Below are 24,631 nucleotides of genomic sequence, written 5' to 3'. Positions count from 1 at the left end.
TGCTGGTTCATTTTCCAATTGCTGCAACAGCCAGGTCTGGGCCAGGTCGAAGCCAGGAGCTGGGAACTCCATCCTGGTCTTCCTCATGGGTAGCAGGGGCCCAAGTAGTTGGGTCATCTTCCTCTGCTTTTCCAGGCACATCAGCAGGAAAGCAGGATTGGAAGCTGTGTAGCGGGCACTAGAAGCAGTACTCCAATATGGAATGGTGGAACGCCACCAATGCCTGCCCCTTCTAATTGTATTTCCTACAGACTTTTTGAAATATCCCTGAATATACATTTGTGTACATGTCAGCTGAGGGCAAGTATTTGAGAAAGAAATCAATGTGCAGTACTGATTTGAGGTTATTTAGATCACTAGTTGTTAAATTGTATCAAAGAGGCAAATACAGACAAGGAACTAAAAGCAACAGAAATTTCTTATTGTTGTGTTGAGGAAAATATGGAAGTTACGAGGACTAAGAATGAAGCATTGAAAAATTATTATCTTGATTATCACACCCAGCTGTTCCACTCGGGTTATGATATTTTAATTCTTTTGTGGTAAGATTATCAACATATAGGGCTTATAACTGTAATAAGATTACCCCTAAGGCACTCACTATATGATGTGACCCTGCCACGGAGCTGGGAAAGCTGTGAAATATGATTATTTTTGAAAGCCTTGTACTTAGCAAGACTCAATTATTAAAAAAAAAAAAGTGTTGGGGCTGGCACTGTCGTAGTGGGTAAAACTGCCACTTTCAGTGCTGGCATCCCATATGGGTGCAAGTTTGAGTCCCGGCTTCTCCACTTCTGATCCAACTGTCTGCTATGGTCTGGGAAAGCAGTAAAGATGGCTCAAGACCTTGGGATCCTGCACCCACATGGGAGACTCGGAAGAAGCTCCTGGCTCCTGGCTTTGGATTGGCCTAGCTCCTGCCATTGCAACCATTTGGGGAGTGAATCAGCAGGTGGAAGACCTCTCTCTTTCTCTCTGCCTCTGCCTCTCTAACTCTTTCAAATAAATAAAAAATAAATATTAAAAAAAATAAGTCTAAGTATTAATAGCCTTTTGTTTATAAGTTCTAGTTTGGGATTAATGCAGTTTGAAAATTTGTCATTATATTGATAATGTTAAGTTCTTGAAATGAAGAGACTTCCTTCATCGTTTGAGTTAAGAGGTACCACAATTTCAGGAAGTCAGAAGTGACTTTTAGTTTATTGGGAACTATTCACATGTGATTTGAAAATATTTGTAATTTCCTTTTTTTTAAGGATTTATTTATTTATTTGACAGAGTTACACAGAGAGAGGAGAGGCGGGCGGTGGGGGCGTCTTTTCATCTGATGGTTCACTCCCCAATTGGCCACAATTGCCGGAGCTGCGCCGATCTGGAGCCAGGAGCTTCTTCTGGGTCTCCCACGTGGGTGCAGGAGCCCAAGGATTTGGGCCATCTTCTGCTTCTTTCCCAGGCCATAGCAGAGAGCTGGATAGGAAGTGGAGCAGCCGGGACTTGAACTGGCGCCCACAAGGGATGCTGGAGCTTCAGGCCAGGGTGTTAACCGACTGCCCCAGAGTGTCGGCTCCTGTAATTTTCTTAACTGAGTCTGATACATAGTCAGTTTTCCACAAATGTAAATTCTGTTCCATATTTTTGTTTGAGAGATTCACTGAGGAAGAGAATTGCCTTCTACTTTGCCAAAGGAAAATTTTGTGGAATATAGTATCTTCATCCTCTGTTTAGATACTACATTTTGAGTTGAATTTCAGAGTGGATTATAAATAAGAATCTGGGTGCTGGTGCTGTGGTGTAACAGGTAGAGCTGCCAGTTGCAGTGCCAGCATCCCATATGAGTGCTAATTTGAGTCCTGGCTGCTCCACTTCTGATCCAACTCCCTGCGATGGCCTGAGAAAGCAGTGGAGAATGACCCAGGTCCTTGGGCCCCTGCACCCGGGTAAGGCGTCTAGAGGAGGCTTCTAGCTCCTGGCTCAGCTCTGGCTGTTGCCTCCATCTGGGGGGTAAACCAGCAGATGGAGGACCTCTGTTTCTCTCTCTCTAGCTTTGCTTTTCAAATAAAATAAATAAATAAATCTTTTTAAAAAATCTGTTGATTTTTCTAGGCTGTTTTGATTCTGTGTTTTCTTTCTTCCTTCTGTTAGTTGAGATCAGGATGTCTCAGCCATATTGTAAAAGTCTTGGTAGTCTTTTACCATGGGAAAAATCAGTGAAATTCTGGATTGTTCTTTCTTTTTAGGTGGATTAAGTTTATTTTTATGAATAACAATATTTGTATACCAGAACATTCTGAAAAATGTTCTAGGACTTGTGCTTTTTGTAGTTTCCAATGTGAAGATTTTAGATTTAGTATTTTGCTTATTGGATAAAAAGTTGGCAATGATGTTACTTTGTTAAATGTAATATTTTAGTTTTTAAAAAAGATTTATTTATTTGAAAAGAAAGAGAAAAAGAGATCTTCCACTTGCTGGTTCCCTTCCCAAATGGCTGCAATGGCCGGGCCAAGACTGGAGCCAAGAACCTTAAATTGCACCTATGTCTCCCAACCTGGGTGGCAGGAACCCAAGTATTGGGGCCATTTTCTGCTGTTTTTCCAGATGCATTAGCAGGAAGCTGAAAGGGAACCTGAACTGGTACTCTGATTTGGGATGCTGGCATTGCAAGTGGCAATTTAACCTACTGTGCCACAATGCTGACTCCAAATGCATTTTTTTAAAAAGATTTTATTTATTTATATGACAGGTAAAGTTACAGACCGTGTGAGAGAGAGAAACAGAGAGAAAGGTCTTCCTTCCGTTGGTTCACTCCCCAAATGGCTGTGCTGTGCCGATCCGAAGCATGGAGTCAGGAGCTTCTTTCTGGTCTCCCATGCGGGTGCAGGGGCCCAGGGACCTGGGCCATCCTCCACTGCTATCTCAGGCCATAGCAGAGAGCTGGACGGAAGAGGAGCAGCTGGGACTAGAACCGCGTGCATATGGGATGCCTGCACAGCAGGCGGAGGATCAACCTACTGTGCCACCGCGCAGGCCCCTCCCCCCCAAATGCATTTTAAAGATTTTTTTTTAAACAATAAGATTAAAATAAAGATATATATATATATATATATATATATATATAAAAATTGTTATTTGAAAGACAGAGTTACAGAGAAAGGGAGGGGGAGAGAGAGAAACAGACAGAATCTTGCATCCACTGGTTCCCTCCCCAGATGGCCACAACAACCAGGACTGAGCCAGGCCGAAGCCAGGAGCCAGGAACTTCTGGGCCTCCCATGGGGGTGCAGGGTTTCAAGCACTTGGGCCATCTTCTGCTTTCCCAGGCATATTAGCAGGGATCTGGATTGGAAGTGGAGCAGCCAAGACTCAGACCGTAGCCCATATGGGATACTGGCACTGCAGGTAGCAGTTTAACCTGTTAAGCCACAGTGCCAACCCCCAAATACAACATTTTAAGAGCATGTAGTTATAAACATAATTTTAAAACTTGGTACTATATTTCATGAATTCAGTATTATTACTGTATAACCCCCCTATTCCTAAATACTTGCTGCAAACTGCAACAGATATGGAAAACAAATTTAGGAAAGTTGTTTTTTTTTGTTGTTGTTCAGCAGTTTGATACAATTTTTTTTAAGATTGATTTATTTGAAAGGCAGAGATACAGAGAGAGGAAGATCTTCCATCTGCTGGTTCATTCCCCAAATGACTGCTGTGGCCAAGGCTTGGCCAGGATGAAGCCAGGAGCTTCATCCCCGTCTCCCAGATGGGTGCAGGGACCATCTTCCACTGCTTCCCAGGCATATTAGTAGGGGCTGGATTGGAAGTGGAGCAGCCAGGACTCTAACCTGGCCCGTATTAGATGCCAGTATCACAGGCGGTGGCTTAACTGGCTATACCACAACACTGGCCCCAATTTGGTACAATTTTAAGATAGCAAGAAATGCTTTTGCATGTATTTTATTTTTTTGCATATATTTTAATAGATAAATGTTGTAAAAGAGCTACTTGTTTTGTTTTTTCTTGTATTGTATTTGCCATTATGTCATAGGTAGAACAAGATAATTTGTGAATTTGTAGCCTCACATTTAAATTATGCAGACTTTAGCTTTTTTTTTTTTTGACAGGTAGAGTTATAGATAGTGAGAGAGAAAGAGACAGAGACAAAGGTCTTCCTTCCGTTGGTTCACTCCCCTAATGGCTGCCATGGCCGGCGCTGCGCCAGTCCGAAGCCAGGAGCCAGGTGCCTCCTCCTGGTCTTCCATGCAGGTGCCGGGGCCCAAGCACCTGGGCCATCCTCCACTGCCCTCCCGGGCCACAGCAGAGAGCTGACCTGGAAGAAGAGCAACCGGGACTAGAACCCGGTACCCATATGGGATGCCAGCGCTGCAGGCAGAGGACTAACCAAATGGGCCATGGCGCCGGTCCCCTAGCATTTTTTTTTTTTTTTAAGATTTATTTATTTTTTATTTGAAAGAGAGAGAGAGAGAAGGAGAGGGAGAGGGAGGGAGGAAGATTGTATCCGCTGGTTCACTTCTCAGATGGCCACAATGGCCAGTGCTGGACCAGGCCGAAATCAGGAGCCAGGAGCTTCAGCCGGGTCTCTCATGTGAGTAACAGGGGCCCAAACACTTGGCCAATCTTCCGCTGCTTTTCCCAGGCCATTAGCAGGGAGCTGGATTGGAAGCAGAACAACTGGGACATGAACTGGTGCCCATATATGATGCTGGCATCTTAGGCAGTGTCTTTACAATGCTGGTCCCTGACTTCAGCTTTTAATTTATCCTTTTTTTCCCTCAAGGTTCATATAAATTATGGAAATTGTTGCTTTAGGTAAACCATATGCATGTTAGATACGAAAGGTGAGGATTTGTTCTTTTCAGTTTACTGGTCGAGTTAGATAGTTTTTAGTCATATTCAGGCACAAAGAAATGTACACATTGCTTTTCTTTTTTAAGGATTTATTATTATTTATTTGAGTCAGAGCTACAGAGAGGAGGGAGAGACAGAGATATCTTCCATTCTGCTGTTTCTCTCCCAAGGGGCCACAATGGCCAGGACTGAGCCAGGCCTAACCCAGGAGCTACATCTAGGTCTCCCACTTTGGTGGCAGGGGCCCAAGGACCTGGACCATCTTCCGTTGCTTTTCCAGGCCATTAACAGGAAGCTGGATTTGAAGTGGCACAGCCAGGGCATGAACTGGTGCCCATATGGGATGCTGGCATCACAGGTGGCAGCTTTTACCCATTATGCCACAGTGCTGGCCCCCACACATTGCTTTTTGATGTTCTGTCATGTCCTTAGTCACATTTCATTCCTCTATAGTTATGTATGTTGATTTTATGGCTAATAATATACTATATGGATTGGAGTGGTGTCTTCTGTCAGTATCTCAAGGATCACACAAATAAAGGGCAAAACATTTAAAACATAAACAAAAAACAAAAGCCAAGCTTTTGTAAATACTGCAGTTTAATTTTGAGTGGTAGAGTTCTTAGTAGATAATGAGATTTGTAGACAGGAATCATTATCCAACTGTATTAACTTTTTGTTAACCTTCAAGTATATGAAAGGAACTACTTATGAAGAAAAGAGGTTTATTTCAGCTTACAGTTTTGGAAGTTTACAGAACAGCTCAGGATGGTCCCATAGGTTTTCACATCTGGTAAGGTGAGAGGGTAGCAGAAGGATGATCACGTGGTGAGGCAGGAAGCTGAGAGATGGCACACTCTTCATCTTACCTCTGTGTGGTCTTTCCCACTTAGTGCCCCATTCTAGCAGTCTATCCAATCCTATCCCTTCCCAAAGGCCTCACCTTCAAACACTATGATCAGATCAAAACCCACCCTGACCATCAACCATTTACATTAATCTATTCACTGTTATAAGACGACTTTGGAATTTAAATATCTGCATGCAGTTGAGGATCCAAATCCTGTTTAAATTGTAACACCAACAAATACTGTCTATTGCCAGCGCATATGGTAGGCTTCGGTGATCCAAGTGAAGAACAAGGTGAGATGGTACCTGTCCTCATGAAATTTGAACTGTAGCAAGGAATATGACATTAAATACACAATTTCAAGTTATAGGAGACAAATAGGCTGCTGTGAGAATGCATGAGAGTGATTGTAGGGAGTGTTTGTATGGCAGAAGTGTTGGGGAACAGTTTTCCCAGCAGGAAGTCTTCAACACGTTTAGAGGATTTGGAGGTAAGAGATGATGGAGTGGCTTTCTAAGAACTAAAGAAAGGGCAGTGTGGCTGCAGTGAAGAAATCAAAGTGAGGGATGTTGGATGGCAGCCAGCCAGCAAACTTTTTTTTTTTTTTTTTTTTTTAATCAGAGACCTGGTGGGTGGAGTGGCCAGGAGAGTGGCTCCAAGAGAGGCAAGAAAGCAGATGTTGGAGAGCTTTTCAGTACAGGGTGAGGGTTTGGGGCTCTCTTAACAAAGCAGTGGAAAACCTTGAGGAAAGGCAAAGAGAGGTGGTTTAAAAGATAGAACAGTTAACTCATTTGTAAAGTTTAAAAACAAAGAGACCCTGTGTGTATTTCAGTTTGGACTAGGAGGATGTAGGCATGGAGATACATAGGTGATTTGAAATACACTTAGGAGATAAAATTGATAAGATATAGAATATATGTAGAGGAATGAACCAGGATAATTAATGTATGCCAGGCACTACCGCTTCACAAATATTAAATTGTTTAATGCTCAGAAAACCCATGAGGTAGGTATTGCTATCACCATGTATAGATGAGGAAACTGAGGCTCGTTGCCTCCCTGAGTTTTGGCTTGAGCTGTTGGCTATATAGTGGCTTCTCATCATTGAGTAGAGGCTCATAAATTTAATTTTGGAGATGCTAAATTTGAAGTGTCTGTAAGATAGTCAAGTTGCAGTATCAAATTGTGCATTTGAATGTAGAGTTTGGAATTCAAAAGAGAGAGATGTGTGGGTTAGAGATAGATTTCAGTCTCTTGCAGATGACCAATCCTGGGGACTAGTTATTGAAAAGGGGACAAGTGTAGAGGATGGGGGTGGGGATTCATATAGAATCCCAAGTCCTATGAATTTCAGATGATTGAGAATGGAGAATAGCTAGGTCGCATGTTTGTTTGGACTTTATTCTGAAAAGATACCTTTGATTTTGTCTGGACTTTATTGAACTTGAAGTTACTGTGGGATACTTAGGGACAGAAAGCTTGACTGTTCTCTCTCTTCTGTAGTTTTCTAATAACTTTTCTCTGTTCTTCAGGCGATCTCTCTAGCTTCCTCAGCATCCTCATTACTTTATTCTGGTCAGCTTATTGACAGTCCTCTTCAAATGTATGAGGCAGAGCTGAACCCTATGTTATGTATGACCTGAGCAGAGTGGATAACTTCACTTTCCTGAGTATGGGTTAAGATTGAATTAGCTTCTAAGAAGAAGGAAATGTTATTACATGTTTTGTTCATCAACTACAGTGTTTTTGATAATAAGCTACTGCTCGTATCTCTTACCCTTGTGGTTTCATTTTTCCTTTTTTTCAATGTAGGTATGGCATCACAGCTGCAGGTGTTTTCCCCCCCATCAGTGTCGTCGAGTGCCTTCTGCAGTGCGAAGAAATTGAAAATAGAGCCCTCTGGCTGGGATGTTTCAGGACAGAGCAGCAACGACAAATATTATACCCACAGCAAAACCCTCCCAGCCACACAAGGACAAGCCAACTCCTCTCACCAGGTAGCAAATTTCAACATCCCTGCTTACGACCAAGGTCTCCTGCTCCCAGCCCCTGCAGTGGAGCATATTGTTGTAACAGCTGCTGATAGCTCAGCTAGTGCTGCTACGTCAACCTTCCAAAGCAGCCAGACCCTGACTCACAGAGGCAACGTTACTTTGCTTGAGCCATATCAAAAATGTGGATTGAAAAGAAAAAGTGAGGAAGTTGACAGCAACGGTAGCGTGCAGATCATAGAAGAACATCCCCCTCTCATGCTGCAAAACAGGACTGTGGTGGGTGCTGCTGCCACGACCACCACTGTGACCACAAAGAGTAGCAGTTCCAGCGGAGAAGGGGATTACCAACTGGTCCAGCATGAGATCCTTTGCTCTATGACCAACAGCTATGAAGTCTTGGAGTTCCTAGGCCGGGGGACATTTGGACAGGTAGCTAAATGCTGGAAGCGGAGCACGAAGGAAATTGTGGCTATTAAAATCTTGAAGAATCATCCCTCCTATGCCAGACAAGGACAGATTGAAGTGAGCATTCTTTCCCGCCTAAGCAGTGAAAATGCTGATGAGTATAATTTTGTCCGTTCTTATGAGTGCTTTCAACATAAGAATCACACCTGCCTTGTTTTTGAGATGTTGGAGCAGAACTTATATGATTTTCTAAAGCAGAACAAGTTTAGCCCACTGCCACTCAAGTACATCAGACCAATCTTGCAGCAGGTGGCCACAGCCTTGATGAAGCTCAAGAGCCTTGGTTTGATTCACGCTGACCTTAAGCCTGAAAACATAATGCTGGTTGATCCAGTTCGCCAACCCTACCGAGTGAAGGTCATTGACTTTGGTTCTGCCAGTCACGTTTCCAAAGCTGTGTGCTCAACCTACTTACAGTCACGTTACTACAGGCAAGTGGTAAATTATAAAAACCATATTTTATGTTAGAGAGCTGTTCTTATATTTAACATGTTACCTAGAGCTACATATAACAGTGAATTCATTTATTTACAGATCCTGAGATAAAAACAGTGTTTTAGCTAATTTCATTTGTGTGACATCCTTTATGTAGCATTATCTTATTTCTGAAATTTTAGTTAGCACTAGAAAATGCTAACTCAATGTGATTTTGAAGGCTAGTTGAATTATACTAGCATCTGGGTTATTCTTTAATAGCATTATCCTTAGTTTTCACATTTTAAAAATGTTTAAGTGTTACTTATTTGTAATGAATTTAGGCATATGCTGCTGTTTTTTTCCTAGCCTCTTTTATTGGCAAATAAACTGCCTTGGGTGTAACTTGATGTAACTCTAGCAGCATTTTATTGTTTTACATTTTCTGTTTTCTATAATATAATTGAATTAGATGATTGCTGTTGTCTTTTTTCCTGTTTTAACCTTCTCATTCATACTTTAACCTATTTAGTTATACTGGGATGACCTTGCCTTGAGTACCTTCTGTATACTTTAATGATTTGTATTTCCGTACTGATTCTTCTATTGTGATTTACCTTTTTAATATATAGTAATTAATGGGACAGTACTTAAATCCTAGTATATGCAATTTTATCTTGACAATTACCAATGGTTTTCAAATGTGCTTTTTTTTTTTAAAAAACGTGCTTTTACTTTTCACATGTAAGTATTTCAAGGAATCATAAGTTTTGGTGGTCATACTTTATTTATTTAAATATTTTATTTAGTTTGAGAGGCAGAGTTACAGAGAGAGGGAGAGACAAAGGTTTTCCATCTGCTGGTTCACTCCCCGAATGGCTGCAATGGCTGGAGCTGGGCCAATCTGAAACCAGGAGCCAGGAAGTTCTTCTGGGTCTCCCACACGGGTGCAGGGGCCCCAGCACTTGGACTACCTTCCACTGCTTTTCCTGGCCATAGCAGGGAGCTGGATTGGAAGAGGAACAACTGGGATATGAACTGGCACCCATATGGGATGCCGGTACCACAGGCAGAGGCTTAGCCCACTACGCCGCAGCACTTGCCCCAGTGGTCATACTTTAAATACAAATAATACAAATACCCAATCAATAAACAAAAAATAGACAACTGCAAAATAGTTTTTTTTAAGATTTATTTATTTATTTGAGAGAGTGGGAGTGTGTGTGTGTCGGGGGGAGGAAGCTCCTGGCTTCTGATTTTGGATCATTGCAGCTCTGGCCATTGTGACCAACTGGGGAGTGAGCCAGCAGATGGAGGACCTCTTTCTCTCTCTGCCTCTCCTTCTTTCTCTGTGTTAACTCTGATTTTCAAGTAAATAAATAAATCTTTAAAACAATAAAATGCTTCCCACATGATTTTTTTTTAATTGTGGTACAGTCTATAACGAAGTTTATTTAGCATTTTAACTGTTTGGTACCATTTGGTAGTGTTAGTTAATTTCACAATGTTATATAACCATCACCACTCTTTATTACATTCACAGTGTTATTAAAACTATCATCAGTATCTAGTCCCAAATTTTTTTTAATCACACAAAGCAAATTCTGTAATTATTAGTCAATAATTCCCTGTCTCCTTTCTTCCTATACCTGATAACTTTTTTTTTTTTTTTTTTTTTGACAGGAAGAGTTAGACAGTAAGAGAGGGGAGAGAGACAGAGAGAAAGGTCTTCCTTTTTTTTTCCATTGGTTCACCCCCCAAATGGTCGCTATGGCTATTGCGCTGCACTGATCCGAAGCCAGGAGCCAGGTGCTTCCTCCTGGTGTCCCATGCGGGTGCAGGGCCCAAGCACTTGGGCCATCCTCCACTGCCTTCCCAGGCCATAGCAGAGAGCTGGACTGGAAGAGGAGCAACAGGGACAGAATCCAGTGCCCAAAGCGGGACTAGAACCCAGGGTGCTGGCGCCACAGGCGGAGGATTAGCCAAGTGAGCCATGGTGCTGGCCATCCTGATAACTTTTAATTAACTTTCTCTCTTTAAGGATTTGCCAATTTCAGATGCTTTATTTAAAAGAAATCATGTAGTGTTTATCCATTTGTTTCCAATTTATTTAACTTAGCCTAATGTTTTTGAGATTAACCCATGTTGTAGCATGTATCACAAATTCATTCCTTTCTGTAGTTGAATAATCCATTGCATATCTATATTGCATTTTATTTATCCATTTATCTGTTGATGGACATTTGGTTGTTACTACCTTGTGCCTGTTTGTAAATAATATTAATGTGAACATAGGTGCTAAGTCTCTGTTTTCTTTTTTTAATCAAAATTTATTTATTTATTTGAAAGGCGGAGTTACAGAGAGACAGAGAAAATCTTCTATTCATAGGTTGACTCTTCAAGTGGCCACCAATGGCTCGAGCTGGGCTGATCCAAAGCTAGGAGACAGGAGCTTCTTCCGAATCTCTTTAGGTGCAAGGGCCCAAGGACTTGGGCCATCTTCTACTGCTTTCCTAGGCTATCAGGAGGGAGCTAGATCAGAAGTGGGCCAGCTGGGACTTGAATCGGGACCCATAGGGGATGCCAGCACTGCAGGCTGTGGCTTTACCCATTATGCCATAGCACCCTAAATCCCTGTTTTTACCTCTTATTGGTAGGTAGCAAGGAATGGAATTGCTGGGTCAAATTCTTGGTTTAAGTTTCTGAGCAACCATCACATTTTCCCAAAGGCTATTCTGTTTTACATTCCCACAAGTAATGCATGGGAGTTCTAGTTTCTCCACATCCTTACCAGCATTTGTTAACTTTCAGGATTTTTCTTAAAAAAAAAAAAAAAAAAAAAAAAAAAAAAAAAAAAATCCATCCATATGGGTGTTAAGTGCTCTCTCTTTTTTTTTTTTTTTTTGATCCACATTTCCCTAAAAATTAGTGATGTTGAGCCTATCATATTATTACTGGCTATTTGTGTATCTTTGGAGAAATGTCTGAGAGTCTGTTGCCCCCCCCCCCCCCCCTTTTTTTTGACAGGCAGAGTGGACAGTGAGAGGGAGAGACAGAGAAAGAGAAAGGTTTTCCTTTTGCCGTTGGTTCGCCCTCCAATGGCTGCCGCGGCCGGCGCACCACGCTGATCTGAAGGCAGGAGCCAGGTGCTTCTCCTGGTCTCCCATGGGGTACAGGGCCCAAGCACTTGGGCCATCCTCCACTGCACTCCTGGGCCATAGCAGAGAGCTGGCTTGGAAGAAAGGCAACCAGGACAGAATCCGGTGCCCCAACTGGGACTAGAACCTGGTGTGCCGGCGCCACTAGGCGGAGGATTAGCCTGTTGAGCCACGGTGCCGGCTTGTTGCCCATTTTTAAATATGGTTGTTTTATTGATGAGTTGGAGGTGTTTTTAATATATGCTGGATAGTAATTCCTTATCAAACATGATTTAAAAATATTTTCTCCCTTATGGATGGCTTTTCACCTGCAGAATTTTTTTGTATTGTTTTATTTGAAAGGCAGAGCAACAGAAAGAGAGCAAGGGAGGAATGAGCGAGGGAGAAAGAGAATCTCCAGCCTGGTATGGGCTAGGCTGATACCAGGTGCCAGGAACTTCATTCTTGTCTTTATATGGGTGGTAGGGGCTCAATTATTTGGGTCATCATCTGCCACCTTTCCAGGTGCATTAGTAGGAGGCCGTATTGGAGACAGAGTAGCTGGGACTGGAACTGGCTGGCACTCTGGTATGGGATGCTGGTGTTGTAAGTGATGGCCTAATGTGCTGTGCCACAGTGCCAGCCTGAGAGTGTTGTTTGGTGCTCAAAACTTTTGTATCTTGACAAAGTCCAGTTTGTCTACTTTTTTTGTTTTAATGCTTCTACTTTTGGTGTCATATCTAAAATACTGCCAAATCCAATGTCATGTATTTTTTTTTCTTTGTGTTCTGAATTTTTTTGTTTTACAGTTTTACTTATATTTAGGTCTTTGGGTCTGACTTCATTTTTGTGTATGGTGGAAAGGTATAAGTCCAGCTTAATTGTTTTGCTTTTGGATTTTCAGTTCTCAGCAATTTTACTGAAAAGATTATCCTTTTCCTATTGTCTTGACACGTCATCAAAATCATTTGACCATATATGTAAGAGTTTATTTCTGCATTGTCTGCCTATTCCCTTAGTTTATATATGCCTGTCTTTATGCCAGTACTAAACTGTTTTGATTAGCTTTGTGGTAAGTTTTGAAATCAGGAAATGTGAGGTCTGCAACTTTGTTCCTTTTCAGAATTGTTTTTGCTGTTGAAAGTCCTTGAGATTTCTTAAGGGTTTTAAGATGGATTTTTCTGTTTTGCAAAAAACATCATTGACTTTTACTAATAGTAGTTAGCATTGGATCTGTAGATCACTTTGAGTAGTATTAACATCTTAAGGATATTGTCTCTCAATCTATCCATAATAATTTTTATCTTATTATAGTTTTATAAAATCATGACATCTAAAGGTAAGGTAAAGTAAAGCAACTCTTAGGACTTTTGCTTACTGGTTTCATGCAGCACTAGGCAGTCTGGGCTAATTTTGAGATTGTCACCTCCATTTATTATTTACTTATGTCTTGGGAGATTTACCTTCCAATTACATTCCTTTAAAACTGTTCTTTGATGTCATCCCCCAATACCTGCACATACAGTCGTACTTGTGTGCAACACACTGTAGAGGGGCGCTGAAGAGTTGGGCTCAGCTCCATTCTAAGTACTGGGAGGCTAAGAGGGAAATTGAAGCTGAAGGATGAAGGCTGATTAGCTCTTCCTTTCTTGATCTTTTCTCTGTGCCTGCAAGTGTTCTTTGACTGTTTGTATGCCCTGTCAATGACAAAGTGCATTCTTTTGACAACAGAGCATTTTTAAAATGGAAAAGGGGAAGCAGCAGGCCATAAGAATTTTTCATGAAATAATTGTTTTAAAAAGATTTATTTATTTGAAAGGCAGAGTTACACAGAGAGAGAAGGAGAGGCAGAGAGAGGGAAAGTAAATCACTTGAATAATTTTCAGTGTTAGGTGCTGATTTTTTTTTTTAAGCAGTTTTTTTTTTTTTTTTTTTTATTTAGCAGTTTCTGTTTATTTGAGAGACAGCATGCGTATGCTGGTGCCCTCCCCAAGTGGGTGGGTGGATTGGGCCCGGCCCAAACTGGGAGCTGGGAGCTCAATCCAGGTCTCTCATGTAGTATCAGGAACCCAGTTACTTGAGTGATCACCATGCCTCCCAGGGTCTGTGTTAATAAGAAGCCGGAGTCAGAAACTAGAAGCTGGTATCAAAACTAAGTACTCATGGGGCCAGCACTGTGGTGTAGTGGGTAAAGCTGCCATCTGCAGTGCCAGCATCCCATATGGGCTCCTGTTCAAGTCCCGTCTGCTTCACTTCCGATCCAGCTCTCTGCTATGGCCTGGAAAAGCAGTAGAAGATGGCCCAGTACCCACGTGGGAAACTCTGAAGATGCTCCTGGCTTCGAATCAGCATAGCTCCAACCATTGTGACCACTTAAGGAGTAAACCAGCAAGATGGAAGACCTCTGTCTCTCCCCCTCTCCCTCTCCCTCTCCCTCTCCCTCTCCCTCTCTCTCTCTCTCTCTCTTTCTCTCTTTCTCTCTTTCTCTCTCTGCCTCTCTGCCTTTCTAATAAATAAATAAATCTTAAAAAAAAAAAAAAAAAAAAACACTAGGCACTCCAATATGGGTCATGGGATTCTTTATTGGCGTCTTAATTGCTGGGCTAAATACCTGCCCTGGTTGTTGATCTTCACACCCTTCCTCTCCTTATAATTTAATCTGTCACTTGAGTAATTTTGTTTTGTTTTTTATAGGAAATAAGATTTTCAAATTTTAAGAATTACCTTTGAACAAGGCTTTCTATAAACCATTGTGTTTTAGTTATTCACTATGAGTAATAAATTTTGGGCCCAAGCACTTGGGCCGTCTTCCACTGCTTTCCCAGGCCATTAGAGAGCTAGATTGAAAGTGAAGCAGCTGGAACTTGAATCGGGGCTCATATAGGATGCCGGCACAGAAAGTGGAGGCTTAACCTACTACAACACAGAGCCAGCCCTGACTATGAGTAGTTTTGAGTGGAACTAACTTTACCACTTAAAAATAGGGGTTCATTACTGTGTAAACTGAGGTTCAATATCTACAGCTTGACTGTATTTAGGATTGAAATGAATGTTTTGTTATGTTACACTAATACTTGATAACAAACATAAGGTACATGGAATAGTATTCCTCCTTTGTCACTAGTTTTATCCACAGTGGTCCTCTTGAGCTTCCTTCATGTTACTTTATTGCCATATTAGAGTCCATTACGTTGTCTGGTCTTTCAGAAAGCCTCTCGAATCTTTTTGCCTTATGAAGCATTCTGGCTCCTAAACCAGCCTTTTTTTTTTTTTTTTTTTTAGCTTTCCTTTTTAGTTTACAGTGCTTTGTCTTGATTTCATGCCAAAATATTGACAGTTGTCATAACTGTGCCACCCTTCTGTATCCATTGGCAATGGGCATAGCTACATGATTCAGGCAGTGGAAATAATGCTTTATTTTCTGGTCCACTGTAAATGTAGACTGACTTCCAAGAAAAGTTGCTGCTTTGGGCTTGAGTTTTAGGTACAAAAGTTGGTCATGCTTACAAGCTAAATGCTTTTCCAGTCTGAACACACCAGTCAGTCATTTTGTTCAAGGTTTGCTGTTTATGGAAGGACAGAGTCTAGAGAAGTAAAGCATATTTTTAGTTTATCCTAGACAAACAAACAAATTTCCTATGACAGTGAAGCTACAGTTTCACTTAAGCCACAGATGCAGGAAGTTGAAGGTTATGTAATATCTCTGATCTGGCAAGTAGTAAGTTTGGTGCTCTGAGATGGGAGGAAAGAAGTAAGAATTTCATGAAAGTGACTAGAGAATATGTGCTGTTAAGTGAACCTAACATCAGGTTGCTCTGGTTGCCAGGGAAATAAGGCTTTATGACCTTGGAGGAATTCTTTTTACATACAAGGAATCTGCAGAAAGTTTATGGAAATTGCATGTTATTAAAAAACTGCATGGGCTTCAATATTTTTTGCATCAAAATAAATTTCTTTTAATTCATTTTTCCACAAACTTTTTGCAGTTCCCTTTGTAAAGAAGTTTCAGTTGGGAAATCAGAAGGGAGGAAATGCAATTATTTTCCTACTTGGCTTTAGTAATTACAGCCTGTTTAGTATTTGTTCATTAAGGATGGGATGGATGTAACCTCAAAGAGGAGACCCACTGTGATCAAAGCACAGTTAATGCCATTTTCTACTGAAGTAAATACTACCAGTTTTGTTTTGCTTGTTTGTTTCTTCCTTTCTTGTGCTTCAGTAGATAACCTTTTTCACTGCCCAGTTGTTAGGCTGTTTGAGCTAGAAAGGAACCTGGAAGAGTTAATTATTTAACTTAGTCTCCCTATTATATAGATGAAAAGGCACCAGAGTTTCTGTGTCAATAGAATTTATATTGAGAGATTGAAAAATAATGGAGGCCAGGGGAAAGGTGTAACAAATATACTTCCAAGAATTATAATCTAAATTCAGAGTTTAAAACATTCAGTCCTTAGAGATGAACCTGTGCTAATGATGCCTTACTGTTCAGTAAAGTGGAACATAACGTAGTTTTCTTGCTTCCTAGAATTTGGGCAAGGCTAACATTTCTAGGCTGTAGGGATTAAAAGCCCTCAGTGGACTGATTATGATTGATTTTCCCTCCCTTCCTCCCTCCCTCCCTTCCGATACTTGAATTTTGTATAGTAGGTGTGATAGAGTTGTCATTTTGAGTGAACTTTGCTAGAACTCCTTACCTGTTTTGTCATTGCAGAAGCAGTAGACTAAGACTAAATTAAAAAAAAAAAAAAAAAGATTCCAGGCAATCATTCATTTTTTTAAATTTGTTTTTAACTGGGGGTTGAGGGCTGGAATTGGTATTCTCATTCATTTTCCTGAAACTTGAGCTTTAAAAGACTCGTAACATACCTATTGTTACCTTTTTTTTTTTTTTTTTTTAAGATTTTTATTTGTTTATTTGAAAGGCAGAGATATAGAGGTGGGGGGAGAGATATCTTCCATCTGCTGGGTCACTCCTCAAGTGGCCACAATGGCCAGGGCTTGGCTGGTCCAAAGCCAGGAATCAGGAGGTTCTTCCTAGTCTTCCACATGGATGCAGGGCCCCAAGCATTTGGGCCATCTACTATTGCTTTTCCCAGGAGCATTAGTAGGGAGCTGGATCAGAAGCGGAGCAGCTGGAACTCTAACAGGTGCCCATGTGGGATGTTGGCACTGCAGGCGGAGGCTTAACTTTATATGCCACAGCACCAGTCCCTATTGTTACCTTTTTATAAAAATAATTATTTCAGTGTCCTGGCCATTCTCTGAGACCTATATTTTGGACTTTAAAATGTCTTTCTGGTATGTTGGAAATGACAGAATCAATCTGTTGCTGTCAAATTGATGGTTCAGAATGTTTTAAACTCCATTTTTATTTTGGCACAAAGCCATTTATATTTCCCTGCCAGCTATTTTTGGCACTGTCATGAACTCTAAAATTAATGATTCTGCTCACTGAAAGTAGAAAATTTTCTTCTTTTTCAATATAGAAAAATTTCTAAATATTCTTACTCTCTTATTAATGTTCCTATCAAACTTGTACCATCTTAAAAATATGCTATAATAATTGGGATTTATTTGAACTTTGAAATTCTGTCAGCAATATGTGGATCCAGCCATCTGCAACAGAAATACTACTTCAAAAAAACGGGAGGAGGTGGTGGCATTGTGTCGTAATGGGTTAAGCTGCAGTCTGCAACACTGGCATCCCATATGAATGCTGGTTCGAGTCCTAGCTGTTCCATGCAGCTCTCTGGTGTGGCCTGGGAAAGCAGCAGAACATGGCCCAAGTGCTGTGCCCCTGCACCCATGTGTAGTCCAAGATGAAGCTCCTGGCTTTGGCACAGGCAGTTGTGGCCTTTGGGGAGTGAACTAGCAAATGGAAGCTAGCTATCTCTATTTTTCTAACACTTTTAGATAAATCTTTTGTTTTTTAAAGATTTATTTGAAAGATAAAGAGGGAGAGACACAGAATTGTCTTCCATCCCTTCCACCTGTATCTGCTGGTTCACTTCCCAGATGGCCCAACAATTGGGACTAGGCCAGGCCATATAGTCTGGAGCTAGGAGCTCATCCTGGTCTTCCCATATGGGGGACAGGGTTCCAAATAGTTGGGCCTTCTTCCCCTGCCTTCCTAGGCACAGTAACAGGAAGCTGGATCGGAAGCAGTGTGGTAGGGACTCACATCAACACTCTGATATGGGATGTTGGTGTTACAAATGGTGGCTTAATGTCCTGCATCATGATGCTGGGTCTGGAATATCACTTTTGAAGGTTGTTTCACATCACATACGACAGCTGATGATATTGGTTGTTTCACCTGGAGCTGTTAAATAGTGTAAGTCTGAAGATGCCTGGGTCTTCTGCTGTTTCTGTGTAAGGATCAGGAAAGCTTTTGGAATCTGTGGAGTCCCCAAACTAACCTTGTTTTCTTTATTAATTTGAGTAGAGAGAGGAAGAAAGAGAGACAGGGACAGGCGGAGAGAGCTGCCATCTGCTGGTTCATTCACCAAATGCTCACAATGACCCCTGACTGGGACTGAAGCCATGAGCTGGAAACTCAGTCCAAGTCTCCTAAATGGGTGGCAGGAACCCAATCACTTGAGCCAGCACTACTATCTCCCAGGGTATGTGTATTGGCAGGAAGTTGGAGGGCAGATATCCAACCCAGAACTCCCTCATATAGGATATGGACATTGTAACCAGAGTCTTTAATCACTAATCAAATGCCTGCCAATCCTTGTTTGTTTAATATTTATTTATTTGAAAGGCAGAGTTGGAGAGGCAGAGGCAGAGAGAGATCAAGAAATCTTTCAATTTGTTGGTTCACTCCCCCAGATGGCTGCAATGACCAGTTCTAGTCCTGTCTGAAGCCAGGAGCCAGGAGATTATTCTGAGTCTCCCACATGGGTGCAGGGGCCCAAGGGCTTGGGCTGTCCTTCACTACTCTCCTAGGTGCATTATCAGGGAGCTAGATTGGAAGTGGAGCAGCTGGTACTCGAACCCGTGCCCATATGGGACACTGGCTTTGCAGGCAGTGGGTTTACTTGCTATGCCACAGCGCCAGATCCCACTATCCTTTTTTTTTTTTCCAAAAAAAAAAAAAAAAAAAAAAGGGCTACTATTCATATGTAATTACTGGAAGAAGGATATTCTTATTTAGGGAAATACTTTTTTTTTTAAGATTTATTGGGGCAGGTGTTGTGGCTAGAAAGTTAGGCCTTTGGCTGGCGCCGCGGCTCACTAGGCTAATCTTCCACCTTGCGGCGCCGGCACCCCGGGTTGTAGTCCCAGTCGGGGCGCTGGATTCTGTCCCGGTTGCCCCTCTTCCAGGCCAGCTCTCTGCTGTGGCCTGGGAGTGCAGTGGAGGATGGCCCAAGTGCTTGGGCCCTGCACCCCATGGGAGACCAGGAGAAGCACCTGGCTCCTGCCTTCGGATCAGCACAGCGCGCCGGCTGTGCCGGCCATTGGAGGGTGAACCAACGGCAAAAGGAAAACCTTTCTCTTTCTCTCTGTCTCTCTCACTGTCCACTCTGCCTGTCAAAAAAAAAAAAAAAAAAAAAAAAAAGTTAAGCCTTTGCCTGCAGTGTCAACATCCCATATGGGAACTGGTTCAAATCCCGACTGCACCACTTCCAATCCAGCTCCCTGTTAATGCAGCCTGGGAAAACAGTGGAAGATGGCGCAAATGCTTGGACCCCTGCACCCATGTTAGAAACCTGGAAGAAGCTCCTGGCTCCTGGCTTTGGCCTGGCCCAGCTGTGGCTGTTGCAGCCATTTGGGGAGTAAATCAGTGGATGGAAGATATTCTCTCTCTCTCTTCTCTGTATTACTTATTTGAAAGACACAGTTTTACACACACACACACACACACACACAGAGGGAGAGACAGAGAGAGAGTGATCTTTCACTCACTGGTTCACTCGCCATAGCTGCAAAGACCAAAGCAGGGCTGGACCAGAGCCAGAGGCTTTGCTGAGTCACCCATGTGGGTGCAGGGGCCCAATGACTTGGGCCATCTTCCATCTACTGCTTTCCCAGGCCATTAGCAGGGAGCTGGAAAGGAAGTGGAGCATCCAGGACTTGAACCAGTACCCATATGGGTACAGCAGCCTGAGGCTTTACCTGCTGTGCAACAAGACCTGTCTGGAAAATATCTTTATACCCTCCCTGCTCTGGCCTAGACCTATACCATTCACTTAAAGCAGGAATAAGCACATATTACCTGAAAGGAAAGTTTGGGAAACGAGGCATTAATGAGAAGACATGGTCAGTTAAATGGTTCTGCATGAAGAGATCTGTTTTTCCATTAGATTATGTTACATGAGTGGTCTGGAGTGCCTTTGTAGATCCAAATGCTGTGATATATCAAAAAAAAAATATGAATTGGAGTAGATGCTAAAGTGTTCAAGAACTCAGATCCTGGATCGAGATGGCCCTGGGTAACATCATTTAATAGTTGTGCAGCTTTGGGCAAAATACTTAATCTTCCAGTGTCTGGTTTCTTCATCTATAAAATAGAGACAGTACTTAATCTAAGATGGCATTGGCTAGAAGATGAAATATTCTGTGCCTATTAAGACAATTAGCACTGCCAGTAAACTGAAATATTCCATTATTTTAAAGAATCTTCATTGCAGTGATATTAAAATATGAAAAATGTACATCTTAGAAAGAAGTGATTACATATAGTAATGCCTACTTTTATTGGATTGTTGTAAGGATTAAGTGACTCAGCATTTGTAAAGAACTTAGAAAGTTCATGGTTGTGCTGTATATCAAGTTACCTGTATCATTATTATTGATATTAGTATACCTATTAAAATTTCCTTTTGAACCTTATCTCTCTCTTTTTTTAAAGATTTATTTAATTTATTTGAAAGATAGAGTCACAGAGAGAGGTAGAGACAGAGAGAGAGGTCTTCCATCTGCTGGTTCACTCCCCAGATGGCTGCAACGGCCAGAGCTGTGCCGATCCGGAGCCAGGAGCCAGGAGCTTCCTCTGGGTCTCCTATGCGGGCGCAGGGGCCCAAGGACTTGGGTCATCCTCCACTGCTTTCCCTGGCCACAGTAGAGAGCTGGGTCGGAAGTGGAGCAGCTGGGACTCTAACCGGTGCCCACATGGGATGCCGGTGCTTCAAGCCAGGGCTTTAACCTGCTGTGCCACAGTGCCAGCCCCAGAACCTTATCTCTTAATTTTAGTCAGTTTGAAAAATATTTGTCCACACTGCCATGTCAAATTAGCTTTAATTTATTGAGAGACAGTATAATATAACCAAATTTGGAACCAGAATACTGATGCTGAGATTCAAATACTAGCTGTGCTACCTATTATGGAATTTTCAGACAAATTAGTCTCTTTTTGCATCAGTTTCCTCCTCTATAAGCAGGGATAATAAGTTAATTTGAAACGTGCTCGTACACAAAAAGCTCTTGGTTTATGGATTATCTTCGTTTTCTCTTTAAGATTCCCCAGGGTTATATTTCTTACAGCATTAATGGAGATGAATATTTCCAAATGCATACAACTGGCTCAGAGTTTTAAAATAATAATATGACAATGGTAAATAGTGCTTACCTAAGAACTTTAATAGGTTGATTTGCTTAAACTTGACAACAGCTCTGCAGTAAGGTTTCTTATTGTCACCATTTGAGAGATGAGGGACCTGAGGTGTGGAGAAATAAAGTCGTGTGCCTACCACTGTTAAATGATGAAGGGTAGGACTCATAGTCTGCCAAGCTGGCTCTGGTCTGTGCTATCAGCCACTGTGTCTCTTGAGGCATTTCTGTCACAAAGCAGGCCATTTAATTGATTTTTTTAATAATTAAAAAGATGCTAAATGTAAAAAGAAAAAAATGTATGACCCTTACCTCTGGTAACAAAATTTAGAAGGCTCTCAAAACTGGAAAGTTTTTCCTATCAGATTCATTGATTGAGAAGACCTAATTTGAATAGTTGTAAGGCTATATAAATATTTAGCCAACTGTATATGCCTACTCTGTATTTTATTGCAGAAATATTAATGTATTTGAAATATGTAGTTCTATATTTCTAAAATTAAAAAAATTCTGTATTCCAAAACACAGATGACTTGTATATCAAAGGTTGTTTTCAACTTTATTAAATAAATATACCTTTAGCCAATACTAAAACAGGACTTAGTTTACATAGTTAATTTCCCCACACAAGATTTTTTTTAATATAATACTTTTGTTTTTGATAGGGCCCCTGAAATTATTCTCGGATTGCCATTTTGTGAAGCTATTGACATGTGGTCACTGGGCTGTGTGATAGCTGAGCTATTCCTGGGATGGCCACTGTATCCTGGTGCTTCAGAATATGATCAGGTAAGAGTGTTTGGATGGAAACAGAAAAACACATAGTTACTTGTGAAATAGCTTCTAGAGGGAAGTGCTGGTGAAGTATTTAGTTACTAAAAAAGAGTACTCTAATTACTACTACAGAATTTTTAATAGTAGAATTTTCTTTACCTGTTTTTTAATCTAAAGTCATATTTGCAATTCTACAATACATAGAAGGATTTCATTTTATAATAAAGACTAGTATGTTTGTCGGTCTATATTGGTTTGTTATACTTCATATGTGAGTTAAGATGAAAAATAAGGATGAAGAACTGCAATTTTAAAAGTGAACTTTGGATCACTCAGAGGTATTATTTCCTTTTATGTATGACACACACTGAAGAAAGTACTCTCTTCAGACTAAATACATTAGGTTCTAGAAATTGATGCATTTGGGGTTGCTGTGAAACAGTATTCAGGAGGGAAATTATCTGAGTTGTTCAGTGTTATAATAAATGATTTATGTTTCAAAATAGACACACTTTAGTATAAGATATGCCACAGTTTTCTAAGGAGTGGGTCCACTGAGGGGAAAAAATTGCCATTTTAATAAATTATGTATTTTTATTTCTTGTTCTTTTTTTAAAAAAATGTATCCTCTATACTGTAAGCTCCTTGAGAGTAGATACTTTTCATTTTACCAGTGCATCCTCAGCTCTAGATACTGTGGCACACAAGTTTGTCCCCCCTTCCTTCCTTCCTACTTCCGCCCTCCCTCTCTCCCAGTTATCTGGAAGATAGGAACAATGTTTTCTCTATTAATGTAGAACTTTCTGACATGCTTTGAATGAAGTATAAAAAATGAGTTGCCCATGTGATAAGTAAACAGTAACATTGCGCTTTGTAATTTAAAAAAATGTATATTTAAAAAATTTGCGAGACTGAGAGAAGGGCAGTGGTTGGGGGGTGGGAGAGAGAGAGATTGATTCAGTGTGCTCCTATCTGCTGATTTACTCTGCAATACAGCTGAGGCTAAGCTGGGCTGAAACTCAGTCCCAGGTGTCAAGAACCCAGTTACTTCAGCTACTACCTTTGCCTCTCAGAGTCTGTGTTAGGATGAAGCTAGAGTCAGGAATCAGAGTTGGGATTCAAACCCATCACTCTGTGGCCTGAGTGTCTTAACTGCTAGGATAAAAACTACCACTATGCCTTGTGAATTTTTAATCTTTTATTTCCTTTACTTTATGAGACACAAGACAGCTTCCTTCTTTTACTACAGTACACACACATGTACACACACGCAGAGATACGATGTAAAAACTCAGTGTTTGTTAAATCAGACCTTTGATTCTTACTCCTTTTGGGATCAAAGACCTTCCTGAGGATTTGTTGAAAGCTGTGGGTCTTTTCAGAAAGTGTACATGCAATGGTTTGTGTAATCTTTAGGGGATTTGTGGGCTGTTGATTAAGAAAACTGGCTCTGGGCCGGCGCCGCGGCTCACTAGGCTAATCCTCTGCCTAGCGGCGCCCGCACACCGGGTTCTAGTCCCAATCGGGGCGCCGGATTCTGTCCCGGTTGCCCCTCTTCCAGGCCAGCTCTCTGCTGTGGCCAGGGAGTGCAGTGGAGGATGGCCCAGGTGCTTGGGCCCTGCACCCCATGGGAGACCAGGAAAAGCACCTGGCTCCTGGCTCCTGCCATCGGATCAGCGCGGTGCGCTGGCCGCAGCACGCCGGCTGCGGCGGCCATTGGAGGGTGAACCAACGGCAAAAAAAGGGAAGACCTTTCTCTCTGTCTCTCTCACTGTCCACTCTGCCTGTCAAAAAATAAAAAAAAAAAAAAAAAGAAAAGAAAACTGGCTCTGAACAGTACAGCTTCCAAGAGTGCCCTTCCTAAACCAGCTATTTTGTGACATCTCATCAACCTTAGTAAGTTTAAAGATCAGTACATGTTAAATATCCCTGATCTAAAGAACCACTGGCATTTGGATTTTCAAATTAGGCATGTTCAACCAGTAGTCTATGCAGATATTTCAAAATATGAAAAACTCTGAAATCTGAAACACTGTAAGTTCCAAGCAATTCCAATATGGAATATTCAACCTGTATTATGAATTTCCTAGGAAGTGGAATCAAATACAGTTAGATTTAAAAGCTAAGATGCAACTGGGACTTTCTTTGTAAAGAAATGAACTGGTAATTTTAAGAATTTCTGTATAGTGTATTGATGTGAAACTGAGGGTGATAGGAGGAAGCAAGTTTTTCCCTTGCTGAATAAAAAGGATGATGCTATTGCAGAGCAGGATTGGAAATCGTGCATCATGGTGCTTCACTGGTTCTACATAAGGACTCACATGTCAAGATCCAGCCAGGTTTTGAAATAATAACTTTATTGGTAAATCACATACCTTACAGTTCAACCATTTTTTAAAATAAATATATCTTTTTAAAGATTGATTTATTTATTTGAAAGAGTTACACAGAGAGAGGAGAGGCAGAGAGAGTCAGAGTTACAGAGAGAGAGGTCTTCCATTCCGTCAGTTCACTCCCCAAATGGCTGCAACGGCCAGAGCTGCGCCGATCCGAAGCCAGGAGCCAAGAACTTCTTC

General features: G+C 41.4%; 1 protein-coding gene across 1 annotated transcript in view; it reads left to right on the top strand.

Moving 5' to 3' along the window:
* Positions 1-24,631, top strand: part of HIPK1 (homeodomain interacting protein kinase 1) — a 68,160-nt gene that overhangs the window by 6,584 nt on the left and 36,945 nt on the right. Inside the window, exons 2-3 of the mRNA XM_051856145.2 lie at positions 7,529-8,606; positions 21,947-22,070. Coding sequence (XP_051712105.2) covers positions 7,531-8,606; positions 21,947-22,070 — 1,200 coding nt within the window. The 5' untranslated portion in view covers positions 7,529-7,530. The remainder of the gene's footprint in view (positions 1-7,528; positions 8,607-21,946; positions 22,071-24,631) is intronic.

The sequence above is a fragment of the Oryctolagus cuniculus genome, chromosome 7, assembly GCF_964237555.1.
Source record: "Oryctolagus cuniculus chromosome 7, mOryCun1.1, whole genome shotgun sequence".
Lineage (NCBI taxonomy): Eukaryota > Metazoa > Chordata > Mammalia > Lagomorpha > Leporidae > Oryctolagus > Oryctolagus cuniculus.
The sequence above is the reverse complement of the archived record's forward strand: the minus strand, read 5'-3'. Positions and strand labels throughout refer to the sequence as shown.